Here is a 20,329-nt window from a genome sequence, read left to right as displayed (position 1 = left end):
CCATTATCATTATAATTTACAGTGAAGCAAAAGTAACCTTCATACATAGGATAAAAGTGTCTTATAATGAGTAGAATAAATCAGTTGCTGTTTGTAGGCATATCCTTCAAAGTTGACCCCCAACTCTATGGCTCAACAAATGAGAGCGAGCCCAGTGATGGTTGTGCAAGATTAACAGCAATTAAAAAGAGGGAGCAACGTTTATGAGAACGAAGCACTAAACCAGAGGAACAAAACATTACTATTATACTATTATACTACTACTATTTTATTGCACGGTGACTTCACCTACACCTGTTGATAGGTGTCAAATTTTAAGGAGAAATTGTGTGACCTACACATGGCAAGGCCTTTACTTCAATTTTTAAGTTTTCGGGTAGACCAACCCCATTAAATCAAACCTTAAAAACAGACCACAAGTTCCTTGGATGATACATTTCCCCCCCAAGTACACATTTATTTAAATTATTCAATATATAAAAGACAACATTTACTAACAGCAATTTAAAATTTAATTTAAAAACACAGAAAACAAAACTAAATGCAGTGCAATATAATGAGTGCCAAGGACAGGTGGCTACGACCGTAGATAGTGGGGGGAGGGAAAATAGAACAAAAGAAAAAACTGTGTTACTACAACATACACAGTCACAATCACATTAAAATACTTCTTGGGGGAAATTAACGCCACAAAGGGCAAGCAACAGATGACAAAATAATAAAGATAATAATCACCAAGGAGCTGAACAAAAGTAACTTAACTTGAACGAGACGAACTAAACAAAATATACAAATTCTAAACAAAACAAAACAGCAGTGGCAGTCAGGTCTTCATTGGATGACACGGAAACACGGAAGATGAGGGAGGAGCTACGGCCGACTGAGATCGAGCCCTACGGTGGCCCTGGAGGGACAATGTTCTGCTTACTACATTCGTAACTAGGAATTATCTCAAAATGTATTGGGATCTAACATTCACTCTAGGTGCACCTGTCATACTGTTGTGCTGATGTTGGCTTTGCTTGCAAAATTAATTTTGTGATTTGAGAGTCTGACCATTATTAGCCATAGTTTAGAATACTTCTCTAAACCAGGCATTATGGTCTAAGTGCAACACCTTTATCACTCATTGCTAATTATTTTGGGTTATAAGGCACAGTGACCTACAGCATTTTTCTTACTTATCAGTCTATGCTATGTTGAAAAAATGAAAAACTGCACTGTAATATGGAATACTGAGTTATCCTGTGTTGCTTTCATGTGTCATTGCATGTGCTTTGTGTCTTGAAAATCGATGCTTGTTTTTGTAATATTTTTTCAGTACCTCAATCCAACAGGCAAACTGAAGACAAAGACCATTTAACACCAGACTGTTAAAAAAAATCTTTTGCCTCTTAATTTGGAGAAAGAAAACTCTGGCATCTTTTTAGCCAATCAGATGAAAATATAATCTCCAGAATTCAGTTCCTGAATGGGTTGATCTACAAGCTGCAATAGCTTTGACCTTGCAGAAATCAAGGGTTTTATGACCCCTAATATGTGTTATTGTTTCCCCTGCCAGCCGGTCCAGGGCTTTGACTATGCCAAGAAGCACATGTGTCGAACAGGGGATGAGACCATCTCTGTTACAAAGGACACTCTTGTGCTCGGGCTGCCTGTACGAGATGCTCCACTCTCACTATCCTTGGATAAGAAGGTCCACCAGGATGGGACCGCCAGCAAGAGACCTCCATCTGCTGACATACACAAAGGAGGGTAAGACAGTTACAAATTTGTCTGCAAATAGAAGACTTCCATTACTGACTTATTTCTGCATAATACAAAACAAATCTGGATTTTTTGGTAAAGCTTGCCCATTTAAATCATCCCTACTGGCTGTTATTGTGCTGAAATAACAGGCAGACTGGACGTTCTGTTACCAACTGGAAAATATGTGAAGGGGAACCACATAGTTCTTGAGCAGCTGTTTTAGTCCGTAAGCAAACCAGCTACAAAACCATGAGCTTTTCAGAAGGTCCAGACATCAGTGTTGATTTGTTCACTGCTTTGTTAAGCCAGAGAGAAGCCAAAAGTAAGTAGTGCAGACTCTGACAGATTGACGTGATCTGAACATAAATCCATTGTAAACCAGAAGCTGTTCAGAGACAGTAAGCAGGAAAAGTCCCTTGTTTGCATGCTAATTTTGATGAAGCATTTTACTAGATTTTTTAAATGCTTATTTAAACAGTACTGAGACCAAGTCACAGATGCTGTGCTAGCAAGAGCAAAGAAACAGTAGAGGTGGTAGATGTATTATTTATTGTCACAGTTATTTTGAGTTGATAAGAGCTTCATCACTATATTAGCGATGGTCTAACACATACATACATAGAGAGGAGTGAATTGTAGAAATCAGATAAATCTTCAGCCATGACAATCTTTTAGATAGCACTGAGCAACGCTTTCTGTACTCCAACACAACAAACGGCACTTCTCCCTCTTCGTCTTCGTCTTCGTCTTCTCTCACTCCTCTCTCCTTCTTCCTGCAACAACTACGGTCTCGCGCGAGATTTCAGCGCGAGACTTCTCCGTGAGCGAGTCTTGGTTACAGACAACAACAGAGAGCATAAGGTAAAGTAGCATGGCTGCCATAGTGTTGTCAGACACTGATTATAACGATCTGAGCCTGTCACTAGCAAAAACAAGCGCTTTTAGTGGCTGTATATTGGCGTATGCGTGGTGCCCCATTTAGTTACATTGTATCTCATTTCGCGGCTGCCGGCCGGTGCTCCCTCCCTGAATACTGGATCGATTTCAATAATTGTTGTCTCCACTAGTCACTTACACACAAAAACATGGGAAAATAGGGTCTAGGTTGAAAAATCCAGAAGTTATCCTTTAAGGGTGTACTCATTCAATTATGTGGTCAGTAGTAAAAGTTCTCCGTCACTTTTACCTCATCTGTCCTATTTTCGTGAATGGTATATTTCAAGAATTGCAAGCACTTTGTTTAAAAACTGCACAGTAATGAAGCCAGCCAATGTGCCAAGCCAGGCACATTTTTATATGTGTATTGTGTATTTTCTCTTGTAAATTTTAAAGTTGGGAAACAGTGTTTTTAAAGATCTGCATTAGATCCCCTTTTCCATATTTTGTTTTTGGCAACATGCACCCATGATACAAGACAAATATTCAGTAATTTTGGCAACTTTGTAAAACAGCTCCTGATGAATGTCAAGCAGCCACATGTAGGGAGAGAGAAACAGAAAGAGTCACTGTGTTCAGTTACAGCAGAGGTGTAGGTGTGGGGAAAATAACTTGAAACAAGCAAGGTGTGCAGATTAAAGTCGTTTGTGAACAAACACTAAACTATGGTGACGAGTGAAGCACAATTCTAATGGTGAAAAAACGATATAACCTATTCTGCACCAATGAACACATTAGTTTCTTAAAAAATCATATTTTCTCTGATAAGATATGTTCCCTTACACTGACAATAGAGGAAAAGAGCTAGAATCATGTTTTTAGTTTAGTAAATGCAGCCATATAATACTGTTACCGCAAGAAGCAACAAAAAAATACAGTGATAGTAATTTTAGGTCGTGTTGCCCTACTTCTGCTTGTTGTGCCCGAAATGATTTTTCCAACAACAAACAAACCTGTTTAACCTGACAAAAGTTTTATTTCAACTGTTTTATAGATGGAAAAAAAGATACTTAATTTACCTATGAAATGATACGGCCCATAACGTTATCTACACAATTTATTGAGTATCATTTTGTGTATATTTTCAGACAAGGTAAGTTGTCTCCTTAAACAATTCAAAAAAATGCTGCTCCAGTCTTGTCACAATAGGAGAGGTGACATCCTCACTCTCTGCTCCATCATGCTTGTTTGGTGAAAACATATTATTCAACTGCAGATTTGTCATTGGTCTTAGGAAAAGAAAAGGTACAGAAAGTACAGAAAGTGAAAGGATGGCATCACAAGGAGTGCTTTATTCTTTTCATTGAATCCTTCCAGAGAGCTACATTGTGTGATGCAGTACATTCAGAGAGGCAAAAAGAGGCAGGTTTTGTTGGATTTGGCAATACTTTCCAGTTATTATTGATTATGTTGCTCCTCTCTCTGCCCTTTCAACAAAGATTTACATGGAACACACATTTCTACCATCACCCCTCCAGCAATTTATTTAATACCACATGACTTTAACTGGGACTCAGCCAGCTATTGGCTGCACTTCTTGCATTTGTGTGTTTGTGTGTTTGTGTGTGTGTGTGTGTGTGTGTGTGTGTGTGTGTGTGTGTGTGTGTGTGTGTGTGTGTGTTTGGGTATATTTTCCCACATTCAGGACGGCAGCCTTGCTTTTGGCTTTGTAATGTCCTATCTTGCTGATCTGTGCATCTTACACCACCTGTAGACTGGCCTGTCACGTTCTGTGACTGCTGAGATTTAAAGGACTTTTAAATCTTTTTCATACTCTAATGTTGTTTATTTTTTTAATTTATGCTTAAAGTGAATAGATAGTATATTGCCCATATTAACTGTGAGATGATGCCCCATGTTCACACTGACAATAACAAGTCCTTCCCTCTCCTCTCTTACTTCCTTGCCACTGGATGTTGTTGCCATGGATACAACAGGCAGTTGCCAAGCGATGAGGATGGCTCAATGTCGAGCAACGGCTCTGGCAAGCTGAACACCAGTAAGAGCTCCTCAGCCCGGAGGCCAGCGACCAGCAACAGCAGCAAGAATGTCAAGGAGGAACTGCACAAGAGGAGCGCCAACGGTAGGGGGTGCAGACAGAGGGGTAAAGGATACAGTATATGCAGGGGGGGAAAAAGAAGGAAGATGACAGAGAGAATGAGGAGTTTTTCACTGGTTATGAAACAGACTGAAATTAATTACTCTATATGACCCACAAAAGCAAACCAGAATATCAGCAACAAGATTAATTATTTCTACATAGTTAATTTTAAGGGCTGAAACTGCTAGTGGGGGATAGGTGTCAGACAAAGTGATTAACTGCACGCTGCTTGTTTACATTTTTAAGGGCAGAAATTTAAAGTCAGTGATACATATGACAAGAAAGCAGGATGAGATTTTATGTGAAAAACCACCACTTAAGCATGAACAGGACAAAATCAGCAAAGACAAAGAGGCACGGCTTTGTCCATAGCTTTGCTTTGTCGCCAAAATCAACACAAACAGAAAGTTCCTCACAGTAGCTTTAAGTTAATAATGTAGTGTATCAAAACATTTGAAAGTGGTACTAAATTACATCGGCAAAACTGTCTCATAAAACAGCAGCAAAAATATGTCTAAATTACACAGGACAGGTCAGACCTAAATCAATCTCGTTTTTTACTAGATTTCTCTAGTTTTTACTCTAATTATTGATAAAATGTAACTTCTAATTTTGCAGCGCTATAAACATGATTGCTGTTGCTGTCCATTAGTCCAGTTAATTTATAACTTCAGTCATACTTGTATAATATTCAATGAAGATACAAGATTAAAAGCTAAACACACACAACAAACTTTTATCTGCCATACTTTATCACTGTTGGCTGTAAGTATAGCCTACGGTATATTTGATACTTGGTCAACGGATTACTAGGCAGCTGAAATTCCAGTTCTGCATAATCAAAATTAGTTAGATAAACATTGCTTTGATCATTGATTACACTGCAATGTTGCTTATGACCCTGGGAGTTTCAATCTGTTTAGTTTCAGCAAACTAATGTTGGCAGTAATTTTTGTGATTAACATTTTTTATGCAGGCAAATTAATAAATACATGAAGGAGATGAGTAATTATTTCTCCCTATTGTTCACAAAGAACTGGCCATGCATAGAAGTATTCATTTCATAAAAATACATTGGTGGAAGAAAAACGGGAGCACACTGAAGGGCACCACCCTGGGATCAGGGACTAATAACCAAAAAGAAAAAAATGTAAACGTTAATATTGCTTTTATTTAATCAATGTTTTCATTAAAGGGAAAAACAAGGTATGAATCCGAGAACTGACCTTAGCAACCCACTATTTTCACAATGCACATACACAAGTAATCACAAACAACTGCTCTTTAAAATTGTAATAGAAAAAGTAACACCAATCACAATGAATGATACATAATCAAACAAATAACTTTCATAAACCTAAACTACAAGCAGCTATATTTACAATAAATCAAAAGCTGAGGCAGGTGTGTGTGTGTGTGTGTGTGTGTGTGTGTGTGTGTGTGTGTGTGTGTGTATGTGTTTGTGTGTGTGTGTGTGTGTGTGTGTGTGTGTGTGTGTGTGTGTGTGAGAGGGCAGTAGTACTCTAAGGAGAAAACACATTTAACTTTTTTTTAATTGTTTTTTAAACAAACACAAAACAGACAATCCAAACATATGCCTATGCCAAGATGACCTGTAAAATAAAACTAGACATAAACAGATAAACACACACATTTAATATTAATGACTCCCATCTCTGAAGTATCAACTAAACTTCTATGTTAGGTGGGGAAGCCCTTAGTAACGAAGGGGACCCTCCAATTGCAAACCGACGTCTCTGACTGGTTAATATCAGAGCAGTGCACACAGAAAAACAACTGTTCCCATTGTATTTAAATCTATTTAGATCGCTCAACATTATTACAGGAAAATTTGTTTAACCTCTTATGATATTGCAGCAGACCAGGTTAGTGTAGGGGCTGAGCACTCCCTGCTAGAAGGATCAGAAGGAGGTTTGGACACCTATCCTTACTGAAGGGCTTGTCCTTCAGTAGGTCGAATATCCCGCTGCAGATAGAGAATGCTAGTCCAACATCAACAAGCTTAGATGAGGGAATTATGGTTTTCTATGCTGAGCTGTAAACAAGGAAAAGCATTCTCACATATTCATGATCAGGGTGGTTCGTAGTTAGAATACACTTTAGGGGGAACTCACTCAAGTATGGATTGCGGCAGAGATAGCAACATACATAGCATATCATTTCATCCTGCTATCTGCTCCGTCTCAAGGTCCAATTCCCAAAGTAAATTGCACTTGATATTCTGGTGCAAACGCTCATAAAGCTCGGCTGCTGTGTATGGTTTGCTCTTGCAACAATTAAACTCCACACTAAGGGATCAATGATAAACAGGGAGAAAAGGTGGCAGCTCTTCTAACAGTTTTTTGTGAAGCCCAGACTCAATAGGTGGTTTACTAATTTCACTGTCTGTAAGTTAGCTTCATTTGTTAAAAGAGCCCACAATAGCAGCTCGTCCAGATATAATAATCCTGGTCCTGCATATCGGCTCCAGACTAGGGCCGATCTCCTGATTATAATTAAAACAGCAAAATATTATTTACAGACTGTATTTACAGACGTTTTAATGTTGATGGTCACACAAAGGTGTAATTATTGGTATCATTTTATCATTATTGGTAATCACTGGTAACTCTGAGCGTGACAGCCCCCTTATACGGCACTGCAGTTACCACCAGCTCTGTACGGTGCTGTTAGTGCTGCCGTTTGCGATCTAGACACTTTTTGATATGAGGTTCATTTGCATAGAAAGGCGCACATTTTTACCCAATTGCATAATGGCGTATTTAAGTATGAGAGCACAGTTTGGAGTGCATTTAACCCTGTGCACACGCTTCAGGAATAAGGCGGTGTTTTTTTTGTGTCATTTGCACAGGTTTATTAGCCGCAAAAGCCGCACAGTCCTTTTGTGAATGTTTAGGAGGTCATGCCTTGCTGCTTGTAAGCATCCACAGGTAACCTTGGTTGGAGGCGGTGGACTGTGCTTTGAGTTTAGCACAAACCTTCTGGCTTACCCAAGGTTTTTAATTTGGATAGGTGAAGACATTTAGCTTTCTTTATTTGAGTCAGAGTATAAGTTAAAAGAAATGTGATAGAGCAAGGCAGAGGCTTTGGCTGCTTGTGCACATTGCATCCATGAACTTTGGCACTATTGGCAGGGCCCTGTGATCTGGGGAAGTCAGCTTTCTTGGACAATATAACTTTTGCAAGCATTATGACTCACACACTCACTTATTAGTGGTTATAAATCTTAATGCACATTTGCACCGTACGTTTTTTACACTAACTCTACTCATCATGTTTAAATTTGCACTGCCTCCATATAGCCACTACTCTATGTTGCAGTGTATAGTTGTATTTTTAATAGCCAGTGGCAGTGTTTAGTTTGATTGAACAGAGTTTGATTGTTATCTTTTCTGAACATTTGCCATTTAGGCCTATTAGGCCACGCTGTATTGACAATATTTGCTGTTAGTCCAGGTATAAAGACACAACTTTAAGCAGTACCTTAAGTAAACCGTAGACATTTTACAAATGAAAGGAGTCCCAGACTAAGCGACTTTAATCACGACCTAACAGTTATGCTAACTATCAGCATGCTCAATTTGTCACTCAGTTTGCCTGTAAACAAAAAGAAAGCGACAGCATTCTACTAATAGCTCACATCAAAAATGTAGTCAAACAAAGTACTCAAAATTAAATTGAGAAGGAAGGAAACAACATAATTTTTGAAAATAAGCTTATTTGGTTTCTTGCTCAGTTAGAAGTGAGGATCAATACCAATCCATATCTGTCCAGTCAGTATAAAGCTAGCTTAGCATAATGACTGCTAACAGAGGTAAACAGCGAGCCTTGCTTTGTACATCACAAAAAAATCACTGTTTTGTTTTTCCTTTGGCTCTTGTAGGGTATAACAAACATAATTTTAAGCAGTAATGAGCTTTAGAGGTACTGATAGGTGGGAATTTTTAATCACCTTTGGAGTCAGACTAGCTTTTTTCCCATTTGTAGTTTTAATGCTAAGTGAAAGTAACTAGCTCCTGACTCTACCCTCTATATTTACTGTACAGACATTAGATTGGAATTAGTGCTTAAATCCAAGTCTCGGCTTTAAAGCATATTTGCTAATGTTCCCTTATCTTTCATGCTGCAGAATTGCAGAATGGCCAATGGAGCTTACTGAAAGGACTGACTGTCTGACTTTTGCTCACCTCTTTGTCTTCCTTGTCTTACAAGACCCATATGAGGACCATTCAGGCTCTCTGCGTCTCATTACAATCAAACCCATGACAGCTCAGCCAACCTACTCCTACCCCTCCTCCTCATCCCACAGCCAAGACTCTGTTGTCCTCAATGGGGAGGTGAGTCTGCACGCACACACACACACACACACACACACAAAACACGCCAACACACGTAATGCACATGCACGTCTGAGGCTTTATAGCACTCAGCTGTGAGGTAAGTCTGCAGTGTAGATAGTATGTGACACTACAAAAAAACTCGAACATCATCATCATGAGTCATACAGACACAATAGATAGTGTACAACAGTATTTGATGGCCTTGCACTCCATCTTGTGTGCTGCTGTTCAGTCACACTTTTAGGTTACTCCAGTTATACATTTGAAGTGATAATAATTGTAGTAACAGTTATGTATAGATGGTATGATATTCAAGCGCAAACACACCCATAAAGTTTCACAGATCCATGTAGTTTGCTCTTGTTTTGTGTCCGATTGTGGACACAAGTGTTGCCACAAGGCTCATTTGAATAGAAAAGGGCCAATTTTTCCCCAAATGTCTGCATAATGACTCTTTAAATATGCGTGAACGGCACAGGAGCACAGAGACGCTGTTTGCTCTGCAGCGCACTTTGGGGTGCATTAAACCCTCTGCATGTGTGTCAAGAGTCCTTTTGCACAGTCATTTACACAGGTTTAGCTGGCGCAAAAGCCACGCAATCGTCACAGATTTCTCATTAGCAGACCATTGCTATGAAAAACAGACCATTGCTAGGGATAAAGCTGATCAAAGAATCTGGAGGAATAATTGTAATTATATCAATCCACGGTTTTCATCTCTTTTCTTTTTTTCTGCTATAGAGAAATAGCAGACCTCGGAATGCTGTAATTAAACTCACTAAATATTATCCCTTACATAATATATGATCAATAGCGTGAGATAACATCCAGTTTAAACTCATTTGAAACATATTAGGATGATAGGTGGTTTCTGTGAAGGGGTACCTCACTTCATATGACAGAGGTGTCTGGGGATATCTGACAAAAAGTTGTTGAATATGAATTATCCATTTATGCAACAAATAATATGCCTCCTCTCCTGCTCGAACTTCTCAATCCTCCTGCCACTTTCCTATTACCCAGCAACCTCTCACTGTTTACTTTCCCGTCTTTCCCCTTTTCCACCTTAACCTCTGTGAAGCTGAGAGTGATACACAGGCTGACGGTAAATTATCCATTAATCTTGAAACAAAAGAACCACAAAATTCCCTCAGGGCTCTCCTGTTTTCAAGTTCATCTTCAATTACTTGCGGATCATTAACAGAAAATATCATGGTTAAGGCATGACATATTCTCTAATCATCAAACTGCAGAACAAGTTTAAAAAAAAACAAATTTTCTGGGGCGCTGGTATAGCTCAGTTGGTGGAGCGGGCGCCCCATGTACAGAGGCTATAGACCGCGTCGCACTGATCGCAGGTTCGACTTCCGGTCTGCCGATCATTTGGTGCATGTCGTCCCCCACTCTCTATTCCCAACATTTCCTGTCTATCTTCAGCTGTCCTGTCAAATAAAGGCAAAAGCCAAAAAAAAAGTATCTTTATTAAAAATTATCTTAAATAAAACAAAACAAAAAAATATTTTCTCAGCACTAAAGAGAAAGGACACAAAAACATGAAGATATCTTATTTGAAACTAAAACAGCACTTGGTTGCCTCATCTGAATGGAGCTAGGGAAATATGATTACTTGAATTACTTGAATTTGAATTAAACACTTGAATGTATTGATTGCAGACAAACCATGTTGGGTTGAAGCAAAAGTCTGACATTGAGAACTACAGGAACAAACTTCGTCAAAAGGCTCGAAGGAAAGGCTACGGGGAGTTCTCTTTGTCTGAGAGTGGCAGCCATGGTTACAGTCACCGTGACACCAGGCAGAGTCGGCATGACAAGGGGGTCAAGGAGCCAATGACCGCTGAAGAGAAGAGGGCCTCCTTTGCAGGATGTCACAAGAGGTATGAACAGGGCCTTTAAACTGTAAAAGGAGTATATGTAGGTGCATGCCATCATTCAAAACAGGAATGGCCCATTAATCACAAGCCTTAATGGCCTTAACCATGCCCAGATGGTTGAACAAATCAATAAAATGGACCAGTCTATTCAAACATGGGCTGCTGTGAGACAAAGGGCCCTATCGTACGGCCATCACAAAGTGCCTTGTGATGGCCGCCCATGGGCATGTTGGTCCCAAAATGAGGTGTGGTCAGGCAAACGGGTGGCGCAGAAAATGACTGCGCCATAGACCAACAAAAACGTGGTCTAAAGTCTATGGTGCAGTCCGTCTCTGTAATTTAAAGGGCGCATCATGGGCATACATCTGCGATTTCACAACACGAGTCTCTGCTTGTTACTCATACAGGGATACACAGCAGTGCTTCTACTCATCAGGAAAAAGCAGTGTATTTGCAGATACAGTGAAATAACATTGTTTATGGGACTGTGAGACGGGAAGCTTTTGTTTACCTCGTCTTCTTAAATCCTGATACTGCTTTCAGTTTGTTACCAATCTGGTTAGAATTGCCGGAAGACGTGGACAATCTCAATGCTGCCTCCACTCACACCTGCTTCACCTGCTCGAGCCATGCATGGGCCAAAAAGTACAGAGACACCAAGCTCTCCATCTCGTGCGCTCTTTCTGATGCACACTCTCATTAATACACGCAGAAACAGACACACACTCACACACACACACACACACACACACACACTCACACACACACACACACACACACACACACACACACGTGCGCAACTTAGAGGCACATTTATTAGAATCCTCAAACATAACTACCTGTGGCGCTGACTATCACCCACAGATATTAATACACTATCCAGTGTCCATTACGCACACACTGGAGAATATAGCCATGTGAACCAGCAGCAACAATAAGTAAATAGACATTTACAGCCTACCTTCAGCACACAGAACTTTAAACACCATCCAGGCCTGACCTGTATGATCCTGACAGAGTGTCTGGATATTTAAACAATTGATGTTATGCTGCTGTGGCTAGTGCATAAAGGTACACAGGTCTCTCTTAATTTTTTTTTTAGGCAGTGGGATTGCTTCAGTGGCTTTAACATCAATCCCTGCTTTGACATAGAGTATATTGTTCAGTGACCTGTGTATGTTCTTCATCTGCAGGGGCACAGAGGAAAGAAATAAGTTAAATATGTCGGTCTAAGCCCGCTATATATAAAAAGAATGACTGAAATCTGCTGTGTAAATAGCAAGGCGCACCTGGCTTTAAAGGGAATGAGAGCTGACCCTCTGATTGGTTTGATTCATGTTAGGCCGAAAACACACCTACGGGGGATTTAAGTCAAACTCTTTGCACCTTGCGCCCAGATTGTGCGCCGTCTTACCAGCAAAAGTGGGTCGGACACGCCCTAAATCATTGACGGCCATGCACTTTATACTGTGCGCCTTCCGCTGTGTAAATAGGGCCCAAAGTCTCACCAGAAGTAGTGACAGTTATATAGAAATGTTACCCCCAAAATTAGTATTATACTGCAATAAAAACTTGAATCATATTTTATTATTCAATTGTACTACTAAAACTATTCTAAGTTTGTTTAATTTCCCTTCATCATTATTTGAGGTCCCAGTATATGAACAATGAATATGTGACTTTTTCACACCGCAAAATTTATTTTTTCAAGCAACCAGCCAAATAGTGGAGCGGCTAAGAGCTGATTTTAGGCAGAATCGTGCATTTGGTGATACAAGCATGAAAATTGGCATGAGCAGTCTCCATGGGTCACTTGACAAGAAAATTGTCCCAGCCACTTGAAATTTCAAGATGGCGGCCATTTTCAAGACGGCTGCCACCTTAGTAGAGCAGTTAAGTGATGTAATCATTCAGTTGGTGATACACACATGAAAATTGGCATGAGCAGTGTACTTGGGTCACTTGACCAGAAACTGATCACAGCCAATTGAGATTTCAAGATGGCAGCTATTCTTTGAGATTGCCACCAGGATCTTTAAATAATATATTTTCTCATGTTAATTTGAGTTCCTAAAAAGGCCAAGAGTGTTTTTTTGATTGTGTTTTATCTAACTTCTCACCCTTGACCTGTCCGATGTGGTAAAACCTGCCAGGAGTTGCCTCCTAACGGCATAGCTCTCAGGGTTCAGTGAAGTACACAAGCTCCCTTACCACGAAAAGGTAACAGTCACAAGGGAGGGTTTTTTTTGTTTTTTTTAAGGCCTAAACAAACAGACAGTTATGTTGTCAATAAAAAAATACTAAGGGATGGGAAAACAAAAAGGAAGATTAGTAAAATAGCACAGCTGTGGTGCTGAATGGACAGCGCTCCAAAAAATAATTGAGCAATTAGTACTGAATGGTAATATAGGCAGATCCAGAGGCAACAGCAGGTCTGACTGACACAGCCATGGAACCATGACAAACTGAAAATATCTCTCACAAATAAAAGGTAGAGGTGCTGACATTACAAAGTAACTCCTCAACTAAAAATATCTCTCACTGGTAATTAGCCAGTGGAAAACAATACTAAAGAACTAAACTAAAAATGTGATTCACTCTTAGAACTAAAGACACACTGATGTGGCGATGGGGAGCCGAGCCATAGGTCTACACCAGAAAACACAGGTGGCCAAGGGGGAGTAACCCTGGCAAAAAGAATACACACATAGGGTCTAGCAGGGGCAACTACACAGACATGTGCAAGTGACTCCATATCTGAAGCACTTACACCTTCCAGTACATGCCTTGGTGCACCCGCATTTGGTCAACTCCCAACAACTCTCTGCAATAGGTGGAAGAGGAGTCCAAAAGATTTTCCACTCCTCATCTTGTTTCATACATCCCCAGTCGGATGGGCTTGGCATTTCCGGTTGTTGCTTTAATGCCTGTCCCCACACGTATCCAGCCTCATAAAATGCACGTTTGGCATGCTCCTTGAGTGCTGCTTGAGTTGGTGGGATCATGTCATATGGTCTTTGTTTTCTGGCAAAGAGATCAAGCCTCGCCTCATTCACAGTTGTGACATCGCTGGATCTGTCATACATTAGCACAAAAAATCTCTTCAAAGCTTGCAGGTCGCTATCATCCACTGCAGACGGGTTTTGCAAATGTGTTTGAGACCTCATCACACTCGTCCCATGTTTTCTAAACAAGTTTTTCCTTTGTGTCCTGCTGACAAATACAACATCTGTCCCAGTTGGTTTTCTGAACTGTTATGATAACCTCTGCCATGTCTGCAGCAAATGTATAGGCAAAGGCCGAGGGTTCATCCTTTTACCACCTTTTACCAAACACATTCTTGTATGGGATACAACTAGGTTCATGCTTTCGCCCTACACCTAGTCCGATCGTTCATCCAATGCCATTTAAATCCTGTGCGATCTGTACACCATCTGGTTAACTAAAACCCTGTTAACCTTGGCTCGGCTCTTACGCGCTGGCACAACCTATCAATTCAGGTGCGGCTATCTAACTGATTTGGGGTAAATTAGATAACATTTGGGATACTAACTTTCAATTAGCTGACATTGAACCCCACTCTGAGTTTAACAGTAGTGATATATCACCAATGTGCCCTGGTAGTGCAGATATTCACTCTAGTCTAAATTAATCAGACTCTAGTCTGTAATCACCAAATCAACACAAGTGTATTTTTATGCATCAGTGTTAGAGGTCATAAAATGAATCCTTTTTACTGAAAAAAACTATATTTATATGAGAAAATTGACCTTTTGAAGATCCATTAGGCGGCTCACGCCAGTTTCCATGCTTGTATTAGCCTAAATGCTCCAATAAGGTGGCAGCCATCTTGAAAAATGTCCGCCATGTTGAAATCTCAATTGGCTGTGAGCATTTTCTGGTCAAGTGACCCATGTACACTGCGCATGCAAATTTTCATGTGTGAATCACCAGCTGAATGATTACATCACTTAACTGCTCTACTAAGGTGGCGGCCATCTTGAAATTTCAAGTGGCTGGGACAATTTTCTTGTCAAGTGACTCATGGAGACTGCCCATGCCAATTGTCATGCCTATATCACCAACCAAACAATAACATCACTTAATTGTTCGACCAAAGTGGCGGCCATCTTGAAAAATGGCCACCAACTTGAAATTTCAAGTGGCTGGGACAATTTTCTTGTCAAGTGACTCATGGAGACTGCCCATGCCAATATTCATGCCTATATCACCAAATGCACGATTATGTGACTTATCTGCTCTAAAATTTGAATGATAACAAAATCTACAAAAAAATAACTTAAGGTTTCATAATCGTGAGAAAATGTGTAACCTTGAACTGTGACATTTACAAATTGTGACTTTTACTAGTTATACTATCTAAAGCACTGTATTCAAAATCATTGATTTCTCACTGTTTTTGTAAAATAAATTATATTACTGTGTCTATTGATTTTTCATCCATCAATGCAAAATTCATCTTCCCCAAGATTGAAAGTACCATCGGTTTAAATATTAAATACAGAATTTTTTTTTTTTTTTCAGAGTTCAAGGCCTGTGTCACAAGAGGTAGCTACTATATGGCCCTTAGCTTGCAGTTTGAAAAACATTTTCCTTTTATATCTGTTCATCAGGTACTCCCAACCACGGGAGCCCACCTACTGGAGCCGGCAGTCTCTCAGCAGCCCAAGCCCAGTTGAGGCGGAGATGGACCTGCTTGTACTGAGAGAAAGATCCAGGAGGGGCATCCGAAACAACGGCTACGATGTGAGTCACTGGACAAGTTATGTACCTTTTGATGAAAGCAGAGTAAGAGTTCTTTGTTGTATTTTTTAAACACAGCCATAGTAGGGAAGAGGTACATTCAAGAACATGTCAGAAGCAGAAAATGGACAGTTCATACAATTATCTTAGTGATAAGAAGCCAATACCTCTATAACCCTGAAGTCTGAACCAGAACTAAAGGTGTGTAAGAAGAATATGTAAGAGATTTACTGTTGAGGATATTCAAAAAAGTGGAGCTGTAAAGAATGCTGGATGATCCGATAACAAATTCTAGCAGTTGAGTCATACAGAGAGATGATTTATCTATAGATGGATCCTTTTAAATATGTTACATGATGGTCATAGCGAAGGAAAGCTCTGCCACTTTTATCTTCTAACAGCATTTATAACTTTCATTCTTCATCCTGTATTTACTCTAACTCTGGTCCTCTGAGTTCTCTTTCAGAGCATTGACAAATCACTGTTGAATGGAGTTCATAAACTTGCACCACACAGAAGACAGAGCAAGTTAGACAGAACTGGAGGAAAGGACTAAAAGATTAGAAAACATATGATCCCTATTTTAACAACAGCAATAGGTGGAGAAATACTGAGGGAGCAGGACATAAAATGGGGACAGACCGAGTGAGTGTGAGTGAAATGTCTTTATGCTGCGTCTTTACTGCACCACACACCAACAACGATAACGGTTAATAGCTTTAATGCACCAAACTGTTGAAAAGCTACAAGGAGAAGAGAGTGTGTTTGTGCAACAGCATGTATGTTTGTGTGTATGTCTATGGTAGGCAAGTAAGTTTTGTGTTTTATAAGCAAACTATTACATCATACTCTGTGTTTATGGTGGTTTTGCTGTAGCTGAGGGCTGTACTACAATGGTCTGCCCCAATTATCGGCATATTACTCTTCTCAGCCTCCCGGGTAAAGTTTAGTCTAGAGTGCTGGAAAGGAGGCTCCGACCGATTGTCGAACCTTGGATTCAAGAGGAACAATGTGGAAGCCGACCTGGCTGTGGAACAGTACCCATGCAGGGCTGCTTAGGGGGGACATGGGAGTTTGTTTATCCAATCTTCGTTTTGTGGACTTGGAGAAGGGGGGTGGGGGACTCATTGCTACAAGCCATCTGGTCTCTGTATAACCAAAGTGAGAGCTGTGCCTGCATCCTCGGCACAAAGTCAGACCTCAAAATTCCATCTCTGCTTTTTGCAGATGATGTGGTTCTGTTGGCTTCATCAAACTGGGACCTCCAGCAGGCATTAGGGCAGTTTGTAGCAGAGTGTGAAGTAGTTGGGATGGGGGTCAGCACCTCCAAGTCTGAGGCCGTGGTTCTCTGCCGGAAAACGGTGGATTTCCCCCTCCAGGTAGGGAGTGAGTCCCTGCTCTTCTTGTCCTGTTCACGAGTGAGGGTAAAATGGATCATGAGATTGACAGATTGGTGCAACATCAGCAGTAATGCAGGCATTATACCAGGCCGTTGTGGTGAAGAGGAAGCTGAGCCAGAAGGCAATTTGATTTACCAGTCGATCTACGTTTCAACCCTCACCCATGGTCAGGAGCTTTGGGTATTACCGAAAGAATGAGGTCACGGATACAAGCGGCCAAAATGAGCTTTCTTTGAAGGGTGCCTGGGCTCAGCCTTAGAGATAAGGAGCTCAGACATCCAGGGGAGCTCGGAGTAGAGCCACTACTCCTTCACATCGAAAGGAGCCAGTTCAGGTGGTTAAGGCATCTGATTAGGATGCCTCCTGGGTGCCTCCCTGAGTTTTTCTGGGCACATCCAACTGGGGGGAGACCCCGGAGCAGGCCGAGAGCTTGCTGGAAAATGTTGCTGGGTAGAGGGACGTCTGGGTCAACTTGCTTAGCTTGCGGTCACCGCGACCTGGCCCTGGATAAGTGGAAGATAATGGATGGATAGATGGATGGATGTACTACAAAGCAAGTTCAACCCATGGCCTCTTTGCTTAAGCTTGCTCAACAAAACCCGGAGCCACAGTTAGAGATAACGGATATCACAAAGGTGATTATCATCTTTCTCTGTTAACCCTGGCTTTTTGCTTCAGGGTTTGTAAGCGCTCAAACAAAAGTGTGCGTTTGACTTGCATTTGATGCATCTTATGCACAAAAAGAACTGATGCCTGGCTGGCTACTTCAGTCTGACAGCAATAAGGAATCTAAGAAGGTTATTGTGGTAAAAACCAACACTAAGTAGGGCAAGAGAAGAATACAGCAAGGAATTAAAATTATGGTGTTAATTTGTAAATTCTATATTTTATTTATCCCCTGTAACAGGATTGGGCAGAGGACAGGGTAAAAACGGTGGTGCAGCAATCAGACACAGGGTCAGGTTAATGGTAGAAAAGGGTTTTTATTTACCCTAACAGAAAGTCTTTGACAAAAACAGAAAATTTAGCTCCTTCAGGAGGCCTATCATTATATCTACAAAAGAAAAAGACTATCTTAGCCGGGCCTCTAACCGACTTACCAGCTCGAAAGAAATATCACCTCAAAGTTCGCCTTGGGTCTCACAGTGCAAGAAACAGAGAGCCTCCTACTCCCAGCATGTGCCACCCGAACTGAATCCCCTGATTCCCTTTGTTCTCCCCTGATGATTGATCAGCCCCAAGTGTGTGGCTTCCCACACCTGCTCCCAATACTGTCAATTGGGAGTGGGTGGAGCCACCCGGCAGAAATGCAGATCCCTCCAATTACCTTGCCCCTCAACCCCTTACACACCCAATTAACTCTCAGTGCCTCCCATTTTATTTCTATGTTAGAAACAAACTTTGAAAATACACTCAGTTGCAACTTTATGTTGTTCCTGCAATAAACCCTACCATTATAAAGGTTATAATAGTAGTAATAGTTATAATTCAAAGCTTAATCCAAAAGGGCAACTGGACTTGGTGGAAGTTCTTGAAGATGTTTCACCTCTCATCCGAAAGGCTTCTTCAGTTCTAAACTGACTGGTGGACGGAGTTAGAAATATAAGCCTCAGATAATAGTTACAATGTGCAGTTTTTGTTGAAACTGTAGTGAGGTGTTAAGGTGACTATAGTTTGTGTTTAAACTTTTTTGTATTAAGTTTATTTCTACTTAAGGGTGTTTAGTGTTTTCCATATTCCATACTCCATCTTGAAGTACAGTTCAACAGCAACACAAACTTCATCCTCCCAAATTATGACTACATCACTGATGTGCGTACTGTAGATTGGTTTTGTCTGCCTGATAATCTGATAAAAAAGTGTCAAAAAAGTATTAACTTGAAAATGAATGGGTTTTTATTGTTTGTTTTCGTTTTTTGACATATTCCATATTCCACATGTGTGCTTATGTTATTTTAATCACTTAATGGACATGCTAATGAATTGAATCAACTGTGTGCCCTGAAGGGAGAACCTGAACAGTTTGAGGAGACCAATGTGGACCGCCTGATGAGCTCTCTGGGTTACGGAGGTGGATCTACTGGCACTGGGACTGGAAGCCTGGGGGTGAAAGCTCACCGTGGCTCTGACTCCTCCACACTCAGCTCCCAGCCATCCATTGACGAGGTCCGCACACAGATGCATATGTTGCTAGGCAACGCCTTCAGCCTGGCACCTCAGGACCACGACCCCCCTTCTCCTCATACCAAGTAAATATTTTTCACAGAATTTTTTTTTTAAAACATCCTGATTTTCTGTATAGAAAAGAGAGGTCCCCCCCTACATTGCTTGAAATCCCAGTGTATAAGTTCATGCATCCCACTTTAAACCGTTTATCACAAAGTAGAGTACACATTTCTGAACAGGTCTTGATCATAGAGAATGCATAGGAGAAAAACAAATTAACTAAAGAGAGAGGTGTCTTTCTGTTGATTAAACTTTTTTTTTAAATTCCTCTCACTCATTAGCAGCCACCACCATCACCACCATCATGCCCACAGAGCCTACAACCCGTCCCACACGAGCCACTACAGTGACGGGGTGACCAGTGCCCCAGGGACTATGAACCATCCCTGCGGAGGAAGGCAGAGGAGCACAGGCTACGAGGATATGCACCAGTGTAGCCTACCCAAACCAGTGAGCATTTAGGAAGAAGTTTAAGTGTTGACTCACCAAAAAATTAAAATAAACAGCTCACCTACCTCTAGCTAGTGTCTAGCCTGTCTGTTTCTCATCCCCAATACAGTGGAGATGAATAAAATTCTACGGGAAGGCTGAAAAATGATATTAACAGAGAGTTTGGTCAAAAGCATATGATGAAGCAGTTTTTAATAGCTATCATTTCTTCAGTTGGGCCGTATTGCACACCCATTGCAAAGCACACAGCAGAAGTGTCATTGCTATTTTCCACCTGACGCAGTTGTCATTTTCACGCCCAGTGCCCATGTTGTGTAAATAGCAAGTGATCTTGCACCCACGTTAGTGTCCATCAAATCAAATCAAATCAAACTTTATTTATATAGCACCTTTCATGCAAAAAGAGTGCTTCACAGAAAAATTAAAAACATATCACAATAATACAAATAC

The 20,329-nt window shown here is 40.7% G+C and overlaps 1 protein-coding gene across 2 annotated transcripts in view; it reads left to right on the top strand.

Annotated features, from left to right (window-relative positions):
* Positions 1-20,329, top strand: part of kiaa1549la (KIAA1549-like a) — a 133,709-nt gene that overhangs the window by 101,737 nt on the left and 11,643 nt on the right. The window contains exons 13-19 of one of the 2 annotated variants that reach the window (XM_069685614.1): positions 1,562-1,755; positions 4,623-4,768; positions 9,020-9,144; positions 10,822-11,042; positions 15,674-15,806; positions 19,211-19,452; positions 19,714-19,879. In XM_069685614.1, coding sequence (XP_069541715.1) covers positions 1,562-1,755; positions 4,623-4,768; positions 9,020-9,144; positions 10,822-11,042; positions 15,674-15,806; positions 19,211-19,452; positions 19,714-19,879 — 1,227 coding nt within the window. Of the gene's footprint in view, positions 1-1,561; positions 1,756-4,622; positions 4,769-9,019; positions 9,145-10,821; positions 11,043-15,673; positions 15,807-19,210; positions 19,453-19,710; positions 19,880-20,329 lie in introns of both variants that reach the window. The other variant, XM_069685613.1, reaches the window with a different exon arrangement.

Source organism: Semicossyphus pulcher, unplaced genomic scaffold (genome assembly GCF_022749685.1).
Source record: "Semicossyphus pulcher isolate SPU_LCO1_2020_fin unplaced genomic scaffold, fSemPul1.0.p SCAF_8, whole genome shotgun sequence".
Taxonomy (NCBI): domain Eukaryota; kingdom Metazoa; phylum Chordata; class Actinopteri; order Labriformes; family Labridae; genus Semicossyphus; species Semicossyphus pulcher.
Note: the sequence above shows the minus strand (reverse complement) of the source record. Positions and strands in the feature narration are given on the sequence as shown.